At 42.0% G+C, this 18681-nt stretch overlaps 1 protein-coding gene across 2 annotated transcripts; it reads right to left on the reverse strand.

Annotated features, from left to right (window-relative positions):
• Positions 1-9258: 9258 nt before the first annotated feature.
• LOC308383749 (uncharacterized protein) lies at positions 9259-17099 on the reverse strand. Of its 2 annotated transcripts, none has more exons than XR_013969214.1 (2): positions 9567-17099; positions 9259-9373 (listed from the first exon to the last, which is right to left on the reverse strand). XR_013969214.1 is itself a non-coding variant. In XM_080861846.1 (2 exons), exon 2 carries the CDS (start codon positions 15859-15861, stop codon positions 9910-9912), a length of 5952 nt encoding a protein of 1983 aa, XP_080717972.1. In that variant the 5' UTR covers positions 15862-16689; positions 16883-17099; the 3' UTR covers positions 9259-9909. The 2 variants fall into 2 exon arrangements, 1 of the variants encoding a protein (XP_080717972.1); XM_080861846.1 differs by having other exon boundaries at positions 9259-16689; positions 16883-17099.
• Between the last annotated feature and the right edge of the window lie 1582 nt (positions 17100-18681).

Consider the following 18681-nt stretch of genomic DNA (forward strand, 5'->3'; position numbering starts at 1 on the left):
ACATTAAAGTGACTTTCATTCATTTTCATCAGTGTGCCTTAGGATGGACACACTCCTTCAATTTCAACTGCTTGTTGACCCTCCGCAGAACTGGCCCATAGGTAACCCTGGCCAGTGCAACATCAATAGCCATGGTGGCACCATTAATGAGACACGCTAGCTGTGTGTGATGTGAATCATAGAGAGGGCTGTAGGGTGCCTGCGCTGTGCTAGGCACACCATGTTTAATGAATATTAGGAAAGTCAGAAAAAGCCTGGACAGATGGTATCTCTTGAGGCATTTCCTGTTGGGAGCAACTGTCACAAGCAAAACTAGTTACCTTAAATCATCCAGTCAGATACTGTGGATCTGCACCAACATCATTATAAAAGTGCACAGAAAGGCATATACAGTAGCCACATGAATTTTTCTCCTGCTTAATTTAGCTGTAGTCTTTATAATATCTGACATTCTTTCAAGACATTTAGAAAGCAGCACCTCAGTTAATACGTGTAGAGTCCAGCGCTGTGGCCAAGCTGTCTCCAGGGTTACAATTCTCTCTGTTAAGAGTCAAGTCAGAATAATCCTTGTCCATGTTTCAACCACTAATACCATAAAATAAAGTAATATATTTTAAGTAATAAACAGGAATGACACTGTTTCTTCTGAAAAAGATTTGAGATGCTTTGCAAGAAATGTTAACTAGCTTGTCCAGTCTGCTTTGGTGGATGAAAGTCTGCTCAAAAGAGCGAGCACACTGAGCAACATGTCTTTTTTTTTTTTTTTTAAATATGCAGTCGGCTTCCACACAATCATCTACAATAGCAGAAGCTAAGTAATCCCAAAAGCAGCTGAATGACATTTAATCGCTGGTGAAGGTACGATGCAAAACATTTGAGCTTTAAATATGCCGAAATGTATTAACAAAGACTTTATATTCAAATACCGCTTACACACACAGACATTGGATTCTGTGACACACACCGGAATAACGTGTAGTACCAGTGAGCCCGACATCATGGAGCATGAGTTACAGTAGCAATTTATGCTGGCGCTGCCAGGTGTTACTGTATAAGCCAATGTTTACATAAGTGTGTGGTGTGGAAATATCTTCAAAGCAGAACAGATAAAGGAACGCGGAATGTGTTATGCACTGTATATTGCGGTGAAAAGTATTTCCTGGAAGCAGGACAAGTACATGCCTCGACGCCTCTTATTTTCTGTGAATTTTCTCTCGAAGGTGTGAAGGTGCGTATCTGCTCAGAGAGAGAAAACATGTTGCTACCGTAGCAAAACAAACAGGATAAATCTCACCAGCAGAGGCAGTCGTGCAGAGACGAGCCTGACAACAGCCACAGGGCCCAGCGACTACTGCACTCTGCCTAATCAAGCAGTCATTTGAAAACGTTATCACTTGTAACATGGTAAAAAGAAGAGTGTGGAAATACAGTTTCGGGTGTCCTTGCAAACAATAGAAAGATATTTAAAAAAGAGTGAGGGCTTTGTTTGTTTCTTTGTTTTATGAGCAGCAGCAGAGCAGAGCTTAGAAAAGAGGAATACAAGCATGATTAGTAGAAAACTGGGCCCGATTCATTGCAATGAGCATTTCAAGAAAAACAAAGTGTGCAAAGTTTTGAATGTCGTCATGTGACCACTGAATAGCAGTTTTCAGGGCAATTAACAGCGCCTCTGCCAGTTAGTGTAGACTTACCCCGTCTCTTTATCTACTGTAAAATCTAAATGGCAACGAATGAGCATCGGAATATGCCAAATGTGGATTTAGACAAAAAAAAATGTTTAAAACCTTGAAAGCTAACATTAGTGACCAAAAATCCTCAATATGGCTCCAAAAAGTATCCTTAAATGACTTTAAGATAAAAAAAAAAAAAGAAGAACTTGTGATGAAGGACGGTCATTCTTTTCATTGACATGTCCTCTCTGTAGCCATGAGACGAGGTTCAACCTTTCATCTTCAACACAGAAATAATTCTCTACCTTGGGGAGATATTTTATTTTCGCTCCCAAACACATCACTGAGATGTTCATTGTAATGTTATGGGAAGATGACTGGTTCAGTCATGTGCTATTTTGTATATTATCACCGTTTAGAGACTATGAATTGGAAAAAGGTCCCATACTTGGCACAGAAATATATAATGAAGATTTTAAAATAGATCACATTGACTCTCCTGACGGTTTAAAAACAATACCACTGTTACAATTCTGCTTGAATTATTTCATTTCTTTTGGTACACCTGCATTCCTGTAAAGCATTTATTCCTTCAGTGTTTTTTTTTTCTAGTGTTGCATGATGCAGTGAGACAGCAATAGCAAATGACCTTCTACTTTTTTTCTTTCCCCTCAGTTAAGGGTCTCATAATTACTGGCCTTTACTGCCACTGCATTTCAATGACTCTCTTTCAAGTCAAAATAACTCAAGGTTTAAGTTTAATCATTTATTCTAAATAATTTCATTAAACCCATCATGGTGAAAAGTCCACAATTACATTAAAAGGAAGGAAATTCATTGAAAGAGAAAAAGAAATAGTAAAAGTGGGAACTGTGGAAGAATGTTCAGTACAGTCCACCTTCTTTGAATCTTAACAATAAAGCTTTAAAGTCTGTCTGCTTCATATTTTGCTACATTCCCTCTTAGCTGTAGTATTGAATCTATACACTTTCATAGTCTAAGACCAAGCCAAGAATTTTCTAACTTGTGCTAAAAAAAAAAAAAAAAGATAAATACAAAGAGGATAAGCTGGCTGTAAACCATTACTTAGCCAGCTGTCTAAGCCCCAGTCACACAGGCCTAGAGACCAGTCGGTGACCATCTGGTGGCCACTGGTTACGATGTTAAAAATGTTTATTCCCCAGCTGATTAGCGAGTGGTTGCTAGAAGTTGTTGGCAATTTCTAGGGTAAAATTGGTCAAAAAGAGGTACATAGTGCTGCACTGAAAAAATGTACAATTAATTTGGTTGCTAGCAGACAACTTGTATGTAAACTGAATCTGTGAAAAGTGTGATGCAAACCAGAAACAGACAACTGCTCTCAAAATAAAAGCTGAGCAACTAGCACTTTTAAAAAGACACAACTTTTAATGTGAAGGAGAGTGGTCTTTTAGTTTGTTAAGCTACTGCTCAGAGAATTAATGGCAAGCGTTTTGTAGACAAATAGGGGTCTTCCATCAGATGACCCTGAGCCACCTTTGGCTATGCTGCTATAGGCTAAGGCTGCTATGGGACTGCCCATGATGCGCAGATATTCTTCTTCAGTTAGGGATATTCAAACACTTGGGGAGTGAAAAGATCTATTGCCATTTTTTTTCCTTCTCGCTCCTGTTGTTTGTTTCTCCTTTATTTCTTTCCCCTCACTCCCCAAGCAGATAACTACCCCCTCACTGAGCCTAGTACTTGCTCACAGGGTTGTGCACCACTGTTGTTATTTGGTGCTACATTTTAGCATTTGTTATGCGAAGCACTTTGTGATATTTATCCTGAAGCCTATAATATTTTTTTCCCTCAATTACTTACTTTACTTGCTATGTAAATAAAAGTATAGGGGGCAGCCCACATCATATCCAAATAACACATTTATTTGGTTTAAAAGCAGGCACTGGGATATTTCAATCTCATTTGAATGCCATTCTCCTTGCCTATAACCAAAGCTAGCATCATAAGATAAATCATTCACACGATAAAATGTTGTCAAAAGAGCAGCGCTCAACTTGGGGACATGATGTTGCTGACACAATATATGAGGCCAAACCTCTGCATGTTGTACTCATTCATATCTTAATTATCCATTGAAGAGACCGTATTATACTTTTTTATTATTGTATTTTCTTCTCTTTCATGCAGCACACTCTCTTTGGAGTCAAGAGATTTCCCACTTCCTTTCTGCAATGTATCCTTGTGCTAAATGAAAAAGAAAATTACTTTAAATAACTATTAGCCATCATTAGCAATCAGCTAGTAAGTAATCCAAAGGAAACACGTCTGTTAGAATAACAGACATTGGGGAGAAAAAAAAATCTTGCATGTGTAGATGCATTCGCCAAAGCTGAGGACTTAATGGAAACCATGTTTATAGCTCCCAGTTCTTGTGTCTGTGGTACCAGTGTTTCCATCAAGTACGCCTCTCTGCAGAAAATCCTTCAGCCTTACCAAGCTTTGTAGGGCAAATTAAACAATGTTCAAATTTAGCCTCTCCACCCTCCAGCTGAAGAAAGACGACTTTTGTTCTTCTCCCACCCGTGAAAAACGTAGAGCAACCAACTTGCTGTGAAAATAAAAATAAGGTTCATGTGAGGAGATGAAAGAAAAACTCGGGAACATCTGGCAAGCAGATGATGGCAGGTTAAGGTAAACAGAATGTCCTTTTATGGTAGTACTCCTACTCTCCTCAGAATCAGAGGTATGATGTGGAACACCTTCAAAGGAGCGAGGGGCCAGCACATCTTGTTTCAATTTTTCCTCTCACTGGCAGACATGCTCTTTGGCCATAATACACCCCTCTAAAGAGTACACTAGACATAGTCTCATACAACTGTGCACTTAATAGGGAGCCGTGTCTGCTTTTCCCCAAAACAAACGCTTTAGTCAAAATATGCATGTGATACAATGCAGACATTCCCAGCCTTGCATATTTTCAGTGTGACCTTCTGAGGGACCGGAGCGGGAGTAGATTAATTAGTTCACGGCCAGCCCTGGAAACCTCATGCCAGACCTGCATGTCAGCCTGTACAACATCTGGCAGCAGGCATCTGGTGCCATACATCAAACTAGCTCCTCCACGTTCCACGCCCAACACACTGAATGCTGGCCCGATCAAACTAACTTCTAAAACTAACATTTGTTTTACAGAGGAAAAGGGGCACTGAAGGGTCCAGAGGCAGAACAAGAATCTTTTTAAAGGTTGATGCCAGTCCAAGAAGTGCAAGTCTACTGCATCTGCCTGGTTTTAGGCGAAATATTGAAAAAGAGGAAATGTGTGCATAGGAATGCTTGTTCATCTAGTTTGCGTGTGTGCGTGCATGTGTAGGTGTGTATGCAACCAATTCCAAGCTAAGGCTCCCACCCCGATACCCCCAGCTGCTCCGTGTATCCCCCGTGCCAAAGCCTTTGATTTGACTAGCAGAAATGTCATGAACCTACAAGCACTCCAACTGCTTAGAAAGCTCTAATGAACAGAATAAAAACACAACCCCTAAATCAGTGAGCAGGCAGCAGCATCCCTGTAGCTGTCACACTGATATCAGAGCAGGTCTGCCCTCCATGCCGAAGCTGCAGGAGAAAAAACCCTTCCCCTGTGATAATAGGTAGCAGGCTTAGGGCTGTTAAACTGGGTCATTTAGTGGCACGTGTAACAGTAGAGTTCTCCTCTCCTTTGTCTCATTTTTCTCATTTTCGCTCTTCACCCCATAGTCCTTTTATTGCTTCAGCAGAGCAACACCACCCACTATCGCCCCCAACCCCTGATAAAATTAACTACATTCCTCTCCAGTGATACCACCAAGTATTGCTGCTGGTTATAGAGAACATGTCTGACTGCCGTGTTTTTTATCATCACGAAGCGCCGTGCTGAATGGAGCGGCCTGTCTGTCTCCTCGTGTGTGGTATTCCATTATCATATTCCATTGAGTTATGGCTTTCTTATTCTGTAATGGGGGAAAAAAGAGATTGTTACCTCTGCTGCTTTTTCCTGGTGTGCATGGTGCTATACTCAGCGGTGGAGTATAATTGAATGATTTTGTGAGGGGATCAATGAGATTAGGGATTGTGTTTATTCCTCTGTCGCTCTGGATTAGTGGTCGTTTTATATCTGTCTTGAAGAATACTAGGTACAGTACACACATTTAACACACACATACACATATGTACAATGGTTGATAGCAATGAGGTGCTAAAGCTATACATGTGCTTTTCAAAGAGCAAAGGAATTTCTTTTTAAATTACAGCAAATTATGAGTCATCTTCATGTTTATGTAAGAAACCTATACATTTTTATTTTGGTTGTATTTGTACGTCGAGGCTTTCCGTATGCTTTGTTATTGTGCTTGTATGTACCTTGGTACACGTGTTAGCATTCTCCGGGGTATCAAAGCAGCTTTAGAGAGAGCGTTCTGGGAATTTTTCTCATGGACTGCATTCTAAAAGACTGGGGTAGGCTCAGACGTTTATAATGTAGGGAAAGCCCCGAGGCCGGTCTATCTGGTGTTATACGGGTAAAAGGAGAGTTTGCTATTATTAACCTTGCTATGAATCACTTTCCTTCTATCAATCCACCAGTAATCCTAATAATCCAAGCTTGTGCTCCCATCCCTGTGTAATAAGTGCCAGATGCCGATAGTACAGATAAACAGCAAACCTGTGTTTTTATCCAAGAAAAATAAAGCAGAGAGGCCCACTGGAATCCACATGCTGTGATGAAAGAATGTGAAAACAAAAGCACGCATAAGAGGAGAAAATCTCTCAATACTGAGAAAATAACCCTCATAACACTCATGTGGACAGATTTGTTTTTAAGTGGCACTAAATTATTTGAGAATATTTTGGTTTTTACAACCCCAGTTTCTGGGAACCAGTGATGTTAAAGATCATATCTTAGCAATAGGCATCAGCTCTTACTTAAATAGCATTCATTATGTTTAAGTAAGCAAGTTATGGCAAGTTAAGAGAGTTTAGCTGAAGTTGGACCAGCTAAACAAGGAAACCTAAAGGGAAAAAGAGAAAAAGAGGAAAAAAAGAGGGCACATTTGCACTTTAGGCAAAAAATGTGCGCATTAAGAAACATACTTGATGGTGCTTAAATATTATAGTGATTTGTGTGATTCTGTACTGCAGGCACTTGAACAGCTACTCAGAATCTACAATTTAAAGAGACAGTATTAGCCACAAATGTAACTGATTATCACCTGGGTCAAAAAAGTGTAGGTAATGTATTTGTGCAATTTTTGTGAATACGGACGCTGATTTTAGGGCATGTGGATTTCTGGCTTAGCAATCACTCACCTGCTATGTCCTTTGTCCTCTCCAGGGTCTGGGGAAATGTGTCCCTGGGGGTCTAACCTTATTTAAAGATCATGGGATAAACCAAGTAGGAAGTTGGGCGGGGGGAGTTGCTTGGCATTTCTAAGTGCTGTTTGAGATTTGTAGGATTATATTGTTTAAATGAAAATATAGGGTTTATGGGTGCTTTTGGCTGATTGTCTTAATTATAAATTATAATATACAAAATGGTTATATGGCTTAATTGCCTGTTTGGGAATTTTGGAAACACCCCTGGCATATTATGAGCAAAATGTTGCCCATCAGCAGCAGGGTATAAAAGGCTGCCAATTACAGCGGAATTTCTTTTTTGCTGCTGGTATAGGGCACCAGTGCTCCACAGAGCTGTCATGTTAAGCTTTGTAAATTAAAGCTTTGATAAATAAAATAGCAAACTTGGGCTGTATTAAATCCTGTCTTTGCCTGCAGTGATTGTAGCCTGGCTGCTCAATGTGGGTGTAACACATCTAATGCTTACTATAATCACATTTTCCAACAATGCAAAAATGCATTACTGTACTAGATTTTAGTAATCACAATACATCTACACTTATGTCACTCCTGGCAGTACAAAGATTCTTCAGTTATATGCACAGTGGGTAGATAAAATACATAAAGAAATAAAAATAAAGAAACCAAACATGCCCTTCTCTTCCTTCTGACTTTCACTGCAAACAGCTGATTTCAGCTTGTGTGCAGGGAAGAGAAAAATAGTGCAGTGTCTAAAACTTTTGAGGACGGGAGATATGGGCAATGTTTTTTTGTTTTGTTTTGTTTTTATTGCAGGAAAAGATAAGAGCACAGGGGTTGACTGCAAAGTGCATCAAGTACAGAAAATTCAGTCGGAGCTGAGCATAAGCCCATCTCAGCTCAGCACCCAGAGCCTGATCGTCATCAGGTAACAAAGGCAATAATGAACAGCTTGTGGTATTGCGGCCTCCATTTCTCCCTGTAAATGTTGCTATGGTAGAAGCATCACTCTGAAGTCTCTTTGGGCTGGATTTCAGCTTTGCTGAGTGTTGTCAGCTTTGTCTTTAAACTAAAAGAAACACTACAAAAAAGACAGTTTTTATGTCCTCATTAGGATAGTGATTTGTGTAGGTGTGTGGGACTAAGGTTCATATTGTTAACTGGTAATTATGTGCAAGTGCATTTCAGCGCATGTTACAGAGTAATGCAAAAGTATTATAACAGGTAGCGTAACAAATTAACTTCTTCAGAGAGCATTTAAGTCCCATAATGCATTACTGCATAAAAATGTAATGTATTGCATTTTTTTTGAGTGATGACCAAAAAACCCCCAAAACATCTCAAAAAACGACTGACTTGTGCTAGCGTCAAAACCCTGGCACCAGCACAACACCATATAATTGTCAGGGCTAAATTTGGAAAGTTGGAACCGCTGACGTCAGTAGCAACGGGAGCTGCTACTGCAATAAATTCACCCGTAGTTAACAGATGCAGCCTGCAGTTTTTGTCTACCATGATGTTCTTTCCACGGCAATTATCCCAACATCTACTCTGTATGTAACATTTGCTTCAAGAAACTCCAAGTGAGAGTCTCTTGGTTCTCAAAAGGCACCAAAGCAGAACTAGTTCTGGTATGGGCACTGAGTCAGCGCAAAATAGGTAAGACAGAGCGTAAAGCAGTGGAGCATTTTTCAGAGGTCTTTTTGGATTGCATGTACTGGAGTCCAGTGGGATAGAAGTTTAAAGAGAAGAGTACTTGGGGTGCAACAAAAAAAGAGGACTTTTCTGTTCATATAGCTCACAAACGCTCAACGAGGAATCCTGATGCACAGCTTGTAAAGACAGCGCTTTAGTTCAGTGGAATTCTTTTTGGTTTACACTGAAACAATGAAACATTTCAGTGGGAAAGAAAAAACGAAATGTTGGCTACTTTTATATGGGACCTACAACTAAGTGACACTTTTTCAAGTGAGCCAGTTAATTAAACTAATTCTCAGAAACGTCACTTCAGGAGCACGTCTCAGTAGATGTTATTGAATTGTTTCTTTTGTCTCTTCTGACAGTGATTCATTTTGGGAGGCGAAAGAGGCGAAAGAGTCCATCTGACCCACTTAGAGGAATGCTTTGTTTCCTTTTTCCTTACAGCTGAAAAATACTTTGGCCTTGACTAATACTCCCACACAGTACCTTGCCTTTAAGGTTTTTACATGGCCCGTGCTCACACACTGTTCAGCGCTGTCTTGTGATCTGAGACACGCCTGTAGCATTCCAGCCGGACTTTATTCAGACGATGCACTCAATGATCATTACGGATGGACCATGGTGGGGTATTCCAACCCATTTATTCACAAATTGCCATAGACACATCGTAAGAGCTGTAATCATAACATAAAACAAATAAACATTCACTTGATATAACCACGTTTCTGTTATGCTAATCAATTCACAGAAAAGGCACAGGAGGTGCTAGCATCAGCCTGCTAGATCGCTCATAAACTTATTAACAATCAAGTAATACATTTACAAATTGTCCGAAATGTAAACAACAAGTACAACACACAAACATACCTGTTCGCCTTCCAGCTAGATGCTAATTTTAAGATGGATGGAAAACGATAACCTTCTCATTTAATCCTTTCTGCGGCAAGCAGTTGCGGTACGATCTTCCTTCCCGGAAGTTGCCCGTTACGAATTTCAAAATAAGAGTCTAATCTATATTATAAGGTATAATTCGTTCAGGGATTTAACTGTTTGAAAAATATCAAATAAACAAATAATCTGGGTCATTTACACTCCCACCAAATCATTAGTGTTCAAAAACATAACTCCATAAACATAGGAAGAAAGAACACAATGATTTCATAATACAAATAATGACCAAACAACAGAAGCATAGTATGCAAGGAATGGACTAGTCACCTTCCAACAATAAGACTAGTTTTTGAACTGGCCGTTCGAGCACTGACCGCTTAGTAAGACGTTCACCATTTTTGCCAAGTTTCCTGTCACCTAGACAGAGCTTCACTCTCCTAACCAGTCCATCTCTGTCCATTGTAGTCTCTACGACTCTTCCCAACCTCCATTCATTTCTGGGCAAGTCTTCATCCTTCATTATGACTATATCCCCGATCTGCAGGTTTCTCTTTGGGGTGTGCCAGCGTTGTCTAAAGGCAATGTTGGCTAAGTACTCTTTCTGCCAACGGCTCCAGAACTGCTCGGCCAAATATTGTACGTGGCGCCATCTCTTTCTCGCATACATATCTTCCCTTATGAACTTGCCGGGGGGAGGAAGGGCCATGGTAGACTTCAGGGTAAGTAAGTGGTTTGGTGTCAGTGGCTCAAGACTGTTGGGATCATGTAGGTTTTCAATAGTGAGAGGACGACTATTAACTATCGTCATTGCTTCATAGAAGAATGCTCGGAGGGAAGCATCAGGTAGGTTTCCAGGTGAGAGTCCAAGGGTCGCGTTGAGAACACTCCTGACTGTTCTAATTTGACGCTCCCACACTCCACCAACATGACTTGATCCAGGAGCATTTAGGATGAAGTCACACTGCTTCTTAGAAAGGAAGTTCGTCAGTTTATCACCATTTAATTCCGTGAGGGCTTCCTGCAGTTCATTCTTGGCTCCTAGGAAGTTACTGCCTTGGTCAGATTTGATCTGGCGTACGGCTCCACGTATAGCAATGAAGCAGCGCAGTCCAATTATGAATGAGTCTGTAGATAGATCCTCCAGCATTTCAATATGGATGGCTCTGGAGGAGAAGCAGGTGAAAAGGAGACCATATCGTTTTCGCACACTACGTCCTTGCTTGCTATAGAAGGGTCCAAAGCAATCCATTCCACAGTAGGTAAAGGGTGGAGATGGATTTACTCGCTCTGGAGGGAGATCGGCCATTTTCTGTTCTTCTGTCCGTCTCCGAAGCTTCCGACAAACTACACATCGGCGAAGATAGGATGCAACCGTCCTGCCAATTCCTGGTATCCAGTAACCTCTTGTCCTAATTGCACTGAGAGTCATTCCCTTGCCTTGATGTTTGACTTCTTCATGACAGTATGCTATGATCATCCTTGTAACATGATGTTCCTTTGGAATGATGGTAGGGTGTTTAACTGAGAGAGGAAGGTTTGAATCACGGAGTCGACCTCCCACCTTAATCACACCATTGTTGTCCAAGAAGGGGTTGAGGTGATGTAGCTTGTTATGAGGTGGCAGCTGACAACCTTTCTTCAGTAGCCGCACTTCCTCCGAATATGTTTGTCTCTGCAGATCTTTGATGATGAGGCGCTCGGCTTCTTCTCTTTCCTGCACTGTAGAGAGGCCGATTGACTTATCCTTGTTGATCCTTCGAAGAATGCGAGCCACTGCACAGATGGCGCGAGTCCAGGATGAGAACTTTGCCAGCCGATAAGTAAGAGAATCTTGTTCTACAGTTTCCGTGTTTAGAGTCCGTGTTTCCTTAACTTCTGGATCTCCGACTGACAGTTCCGGAGCCACCTCTTCTGAGAGGTCAACTCCCTTTTCCCATAGAAATGCAGGGCCGGTAAACCAGTCCGATGATATTAGCTCATGGACAAAACAACCTCTAGAAGCACGATCCGCAGGATTCTGGTCAGTAGGGACGTATCTCCATTGCCTTTGATTCGTGTAGAGATGTATCTTCTGGATACGGTTGGCTACGAATGTATGAAAACGTCGAGCCTCATTATTGATGTACCCTAGTACAACCTTGGAATCGGTCCAAAAATGCTCTTCAATGTCCGCATATCCAAGTTCTTCCTTCAAAACATTGCTGGTTTTCACAGAGATGACTGCAGCCGTCAACTCTAATCTTGGGATCGTGGTGACCTTTGTTGGGGCGACACGAGATTTGGCCATGACTAAAGCACAGTGGATGTCTCCTTCTTCATTGCTAAGCCTCAGATATGAACACTGTCCATAGCCAGTAGTGCTTGCGTCGGAGAAGTGATGTAACTCACGTTTAATAACCCTTCCGAAATCTGCCGGGGCATAACTTCGGGGTATATTTATCCTCTCCAAGTTGTTGAGGTCGTTTTTCCATTTCTCCCACCGTGGACGAAGTTCGTTGGTTAGAGGGTCGTCCCAACCTGTTCCATGGCAGCACATCTGCTGCAGCACTTCCTTTCCAATGAGCAAAAAGGGGGCTATGAGACCCAAGGGATCGTACAGGGATGCAACAATGGACAATATGCCTCGACGTGTTGCAGGCTGTTCCTTAAGGTTGGTGATGATCTTCAGGCAGTCTGATTCGACGTGCCATTGGATACCCAACGCTCTCTCTGAAGGTAAGTTATCAAAGGCAAGGTTGAGGTCTTTAATGTCTGATGCACGTTCAGTTGCTGGTATGCTTACCAGGACAGCTTTGTCATTGGACACAAACTTGTGGAGCCTAAGACCACCCAGGGCACAAAGTTTTCTGGCTTCTTCTGCTAACTTGATAGCCTTCTCTGAGCTGTCTGTACTTGTGACTCCATCGTCGACATAGAAATTTCTCAGAATGAACTGAGAGCCTAATGGGTACCGGTCTTTATTTTCTGTAGCCAAATGCTTCAATCCGTAGTTTGCACAGCCAGGCGATGAGGCTGCGCCAAAGATATGCACCCTCATACGGTATTCTTGGGGCTGTGCACCGAGATCTCCTTTCTTCCACCAAAGGAAGCGCAGGTAATCCTGGTCTGACTTCTTCACATGAAATTGGTGAAACATTTTCTCTATGTCGCACATCAATGCAGTGGAGTGCAACCGGAAGCGAAGAAGTACACCGTTGAGATTGTTCATCAGGTCAGGACCAGTGAGCAGATGATCATTCAAACTGGTTCCCTTGTACTTGGCAGAGCAGTCGAACACCACGCGCAGTTTGCCTGGCTTCTTGTCGTGGAATACACCGTGATGAGGTATGTACCATTTTTCGCCCTCTTTCCCATCATCGTGGACTTCCTCTGCATCACCCCTTTCTATGACCTCCTCCATGAACTTGATATACTGTTCTTTGTACCCTTCATCCTTTAACAGCTTCCTCTTTAGATGGCTCAGACGTATGACTGCAAGCTGTTTGTTGTCAGGTAAGGTAGGTCTCTCCTTAAAGGGCAACGGCATCTCGTAGTGACCTAGACTGTTCTTTTCGATGTGGTTCTTGAGTTTGTCCAGGAACAGGATGTCCTCCTGAGACACTGGTTTGCCGTCTTCCTTAGCATCCTTAAAGTCAGACTCTAGAATGCGAATGGCATCTGCCGGAGTGACTGGTGGGAGCTCCCTGACTGCAACTCGGAAGCACTGTCCCGCCGTACTTGAGGTGTCGGGGCATGTCAACGTACCACCAACTATGCTCCATCCTAAGTCGGTACGAATTGCATAAGGCTCATCGTCTCCTCCCGTTATGACGTCTCTTGGTGCCATTGCTCGTGCGCAGTTATAGCCTATCAATAAACCAACCTCACAGTCCTGTAGAGGTGGAATCTCTTCTATGACCTTGGAGAGATGATTCCACCTTTTAGCTGTCTCGCATGTTGGGATATGGGCTCTGTTTACTGGTATGCAATCCTTGGTATAAGCAGGAGGAAGGTCGATGAGGAGGGAAGAGCGATAACCCCGAACACAAAGCCCTGAGACTCTTTGGCTCTTTACGATCACGTCGCGTCCAATCATCGTAGTTAACTTCAGCTTAACTGGACAGGAATCTGCCTTTAATACATCACTCAGTTCCTGGTCAACAAACGTCGTGTCGCTTTGCGTGTCCAGCAAGGCGTAAACCAGTTTCTCAGTTCCTGTATCCTTTTTTGACACCCACACAGGCACAATCATTGATGTGTTAGTTGGCTGTCCGGTAATCACTGACATTGAAGTTGCAGCAGCCTCCGTTTGGCCGGCATTGCTCAGGATAGTGGTTTCCTGTGGCAGAACTCTTTCCTTCTTTAAATAGTTGTCATCGTGTAAACAAGTGGGATGTTTACCCTTGCACGTGTTGCATGAGTGTCGATGTCGACAGTCTTTTGCACTATGTCCAGGTTTGGTGCAGCCATAGCAGAGCTTATGTTCTCTGACAAAATCTCGACGCTCCTCCAGAGTTTTAGCAATAAACTTGGGACATCCATGTAGTCTGTGTTGATTATTTTGACAGAAGGCACAAGGAGACCTTTCCTTTCCTTTAACTGGCTTGAGCCTCTCGGTGTCAGCCTCAGTCTGTGTGTTTAGAACGCTTGCCTTGTTCCTCTTAGGGTCTCTGCTGCCTTGTTTTGCAGTGCTCGACTCAGAGCTGCGGAGGGCATAAGCTGAGGTGATTGGATTACAAGCAATCTCTGCCTCTGTCGCCATAAATGCGGCGAAGTCCTTAAAACTGGGGAATTCCTTATTGCCCTTTAAGGCTTCAGTAACCTTCCTGTTCCAGTGAGATGCTATCCACTCTGGTAGTTTAAGGATTAGCTTCTTATTCTCTTCACAGTCGTTCAGTATTTCGAGGCTCTTCACATGTGTCATTGCATCTTGGCAAGCGTTTAAGAAATCTGAGAAGTCTCTTAATCCTTCTGCATCTCTTGGTTGGATCTTTGGCCAATCTGTGAGCTTATCTCTGAAGGCTTTCTGTATAATAAAGGTTTGGCCATATCTGTTATCCAGTTTGTTCCACGCATCCTTATAAGCGTCGCTGTCATTCCTATAGAAAGTTCCTTCTAATGTTTTACGAGCTGGGCCGCCTACATACTTCCTCAAGTAATAAAGTTTGTCTGCTGGGGAGATGGCCTTTTTGTCAATAAGTGACATGAATGAAGTTTTCCACTCGATGAACTGAATGGGGTCCCCACTAAATACAGACGGCTCTGGAACTGGAAGTCTATTTAGAGCCATACTGTCTTGTAGGGCTTGGGCAAGGGATGACACGTTTAGGTCGGGTGGCGATGCTGTGACGGTGGGAGTTGGAGGGTTCATAGCAGGGGGAACATGATGGTTTCCCACTGAACTATTAGAGGAATGGAGACTGCCTTCCTGCGAGGCTACCTGGCTGTAGACTTGCAGTTTGGCCCGAGCGGCCCTCAAATTCTTTTCTGCTTGGAGGCGTTCAAGTCTGCGCTTTTCTACTTCCATTTTTCTGTGCTGTTCCTCTATCTTCTCCATTTGTCTCTCTTCTTCCAGCAACCCTTCAAATTCGACTTCCTTAGCAGCTAGCTCTGCTGCTGCATCCGCCTGTTTGAGTGTTAGAGTAGTGCCTTTGTGACTACGGATTGACTTTGTCACTCTAGATGCAGTGGATCCATAGATGGAGCGTGCGTAGCTGTTCTTAAGCAGCTCCCTGAGACGGCAATGTACTTGTTCTGCATCATAATCACCATCGAGATCTGACATTCTCTCGTAGGTAACTTTCATAATTTCGGCTGTAACTGCCTCACAACTGTCAACGTGACGTCTTAATTCTGGAGAAGGTGTAATGTGACTTCGTATTTCAAGGTAAGTGTTTAACACAGTTTCTTTCTCTTTCTCCAAAGAATCCATCAAAGATGCCAGCTCGCCTTTACTAATGTCTGACTTGAGCTGCTCTCTTGACTCTCGGGCTCGAATCTTCCATCTTTCGTACGTTGAGATGAACTTTCTTTCCCTTTTTCTTGCTTCCTCCTGTTGCATTTCGAGCGCCTTTGGAGTTGGGAATTTTGTTCGAGTGGAACGTCGGAGGCCTTCCTTAAGCTCACCTTGTAAGTTGTTCAACGTTTCTTCTCTGCGTTGAATTTCCTTCTCCAAAAGTTCTATTTCCGTAGTTTCTGATGTGTCTTCAAGAGACGCTTTAAGCCCTTTGATTTTATTCTGCAGGTCGACTATCTGATGCTCTAGTTCTGTTTGTGAGGAGGGAGTCTCCATTTCCTTCGTGTTTATGTTATTTACTTATCTAATTTGCAGGCTTTAGTTAATGAGCTGCTTGTGGTTACTATAACTTACAGGCTGCATTAACAGAAGGGAGGAGAATCTTTGCACTTTAAACCAAGTTGAAATAGAAGCGGATAACCAACACAACATTGAGAAGAAATGTATAAAATAATGAATGCAACCTGCTAGCTGTTGCAAACTGATGTGGTAAAGTAAACCTCTTATGCTAAACACAGATCAATACACCATTACTATTGTACAGTTACAAATTGAACTAAATGCCCCTCTTTCACCCCCTTTTGAGTCAGTAGAAAGAATGATAAATATACAGTAGTGGTGGTAAATACCAATAAACAAAATTACTTCACTTGTTATTACTTCATGTCCGTCGTGTCTTAATGCAGCAGATGTCCACAGTAGTTGACGACCTTCTCTCTCCCTTTAACCACCACTGATGAGAATGAATGTCCTTTCCTTGTCGATTAGAATGAAATGTTCCATACCTTTTCTGACCGTCACATCAAACCATTAAGCCAGCTGCATGATGATTATAAAGTCTCTGTCTAGAAGACCCATAGAATGGCACTGAGTTGCTCCGTGAAATGTCTTGTCAATCCCAGACGAATAGCAACACAGCTCCGTGACTCGTCCTCGTGGTTCCGTGGTGCAGGATGGCAGCAGGATGATGCGGGGGATCAGCTCTTACTGTAGCATTCCAGCCGGACTTTATTCAGACGATGCACTCAATGATCATTACGGATGGACCATGGTGGGGTATTCCAACCCATTTATTCACAAATTGCCATAGACACATCGTAAGAGCTGTAATCATAACATAAAACAAATAAACATTCACTTGATATAACCACGTTTCTGTTATGCTAATCAATTCACAGAAAAGGCACAGGAGGTGCTAGCATCAGCCTGCTAGATCGCTCATAAACTTATTAACAATCAAGTAATACATTTACAAATTGTCCGAAATGTAAACAACAAGTACAACACACAAACATACCTGTTCGCCTTCCAGCTAGATGCTAATTTTAAGATGGATGGAAAACGATAACCTTCTCATTTAATCCTTTCTGCGGCAAGCAGTTGCGGTACGATCTTCCTTCCCGGAAGTTGCCCGTTACGAATTTCAAAATAAGAGTCTAATCTATATTATAAGGTATAATTCGTTCAGGGATTTAACTGTTTGAAAAATATCAAATAAACAAATAATCTGGGTCATTTACAATGCCAACAATGCATTTCCAGCATTTTTTTTCCATCCTTCGTGAATTCAAGGCCCACTGTGTTTAAGGTGAAATATAAGAATTTTAAGTTGTAGAAAGTGCAGCACAATATGGGCGAATTTGCATAAAATAGCTACTTCAAAGTGGGTTGAAGACAAGTTTGATTGCAGTGATGAAGAGGGTAATAATGACATCCAAGCACTGATGTCTATGAAGATGAAATGCAGATGTCTTAATAGTCCCACCGCTGTTTTAATTCCAAATATATCTTTTTAACACAACAGAATGCTAAGTCGCGGTCTTCAGTTTGCATTGTTTAAGCATTAACTACGCCTTTGTTTACCACCTACCAGCCTATCAGCATCCTTCCTCCATAGACAGGAAAAACAAGAGAACGGATAGCGAGGAAGAATCGATCATAGTAATGGTTTTTCCCTGTGGCGAGTGAAGCCCGGGCAGGTGACATATCCACCCCCATCATACACATCACAGCACTCCATCACCTCTGTCAGCCACAACACCAGACTGCTCATTCTATCCAGTATATTGGCCCTTTACCTTATCTCTCTGACCAATCCTTTTTGGTCTTTATCCCACCCCCTCAACCAATTTAAATTCTCAAGCTTCACTTTAACCAAGTCAGAAGCCCTTTATCAAACCAAGCGGTCAAATTAATAGCCGCTACCTTTACATATAACATCAGAAGGATAAGCAAGGCAAGTGGGACAAAGGCATGCCTCCTGCTGCTGTTCTTCAATACCCTTCAAGCACAAGAATCATTTGCACGGTTAAAGAAACATGTAATATTATGGTGTTTTCTTGGTGGACATGGAGTCCACATTGCACTCATTAAAACTCTAAAGTAATTAATCTAGTTTCACATTTTCACACTTTTGCAGCGCTTGTTAACGCTCAGTCATCCTAATCAGCTGAAATAAATTACATTAGACTTGAAAAGAAGTTGTGCAATTAATTCAAGTCGCATTTGGTCCTTTTTATCACATAAGAAAAAATAATCAAAGCAACTTTCTGTCCCTTAAGACATATTTTCAAATAAAATATCAAGAGCTAAATAACTATACTCATTTATAAGATGTAACTTCTCTTTGATCTCACCATTCTGTTAAATAAAATGTATGAGTATGACCGAGCACCGTCTGCTTTGTTGAACGGATGATAATGGCGATGACTTGTTCACATGGTATCTTTATGTCTGGCTAATGGTGGCCCCCATTAGTCAGAAATGTGTAATTGCATGAGTCAGAAAGCTAACAGCTTCTTCATGTCTCCCTTCTTGTCAGTCTGTATATCACACCGACTACAGAAGAGGGCAGTCTGCCAGCTCAAACTGCAGAGTCCTGATTCTTTATCTGATCTGTGTGTGTGTTTGTGCGTGCGTGCGTGCGTGTGTGTATGTGTGAGGGCGCCTCTGTAATTGTGTGCATATGTGCTCATTTCATGCTCACTTCTTATTTATTGATCTTTTTGTCTCATTATTTGTATATTTGTCTTCAGTCCAGCATTATTGCTAATAATTGCCCTCTGGAATAAATCATCCAGGAGGCTATAAAGTAGT

Source organism: Rhamphochromis sp. 'chilingali', assembly GCF_963969265.1.
Source record: "Rhamphochromis sp. 'chilingali' genome assembly, chromosome: 16".
Classification (NCBI taxonomy): domain Eukaryota; kingdom Metazoa; phylum Chordata; class Actinopteri; order Cichliformes; family Cichlidae; genus Rhamphochromis; species Rhamphochromis sp. 'chilingali'.

What these genes read in the sequence shown, in the direction of transcription:
- LOC308383749 (XM_080861846.1), bottom strand. Translation starts at nt 15,861, where the DNA reads ATGGAGACTCCCTCCTCACAAACAGAACTAGAGCATCAGATAGTCGAC.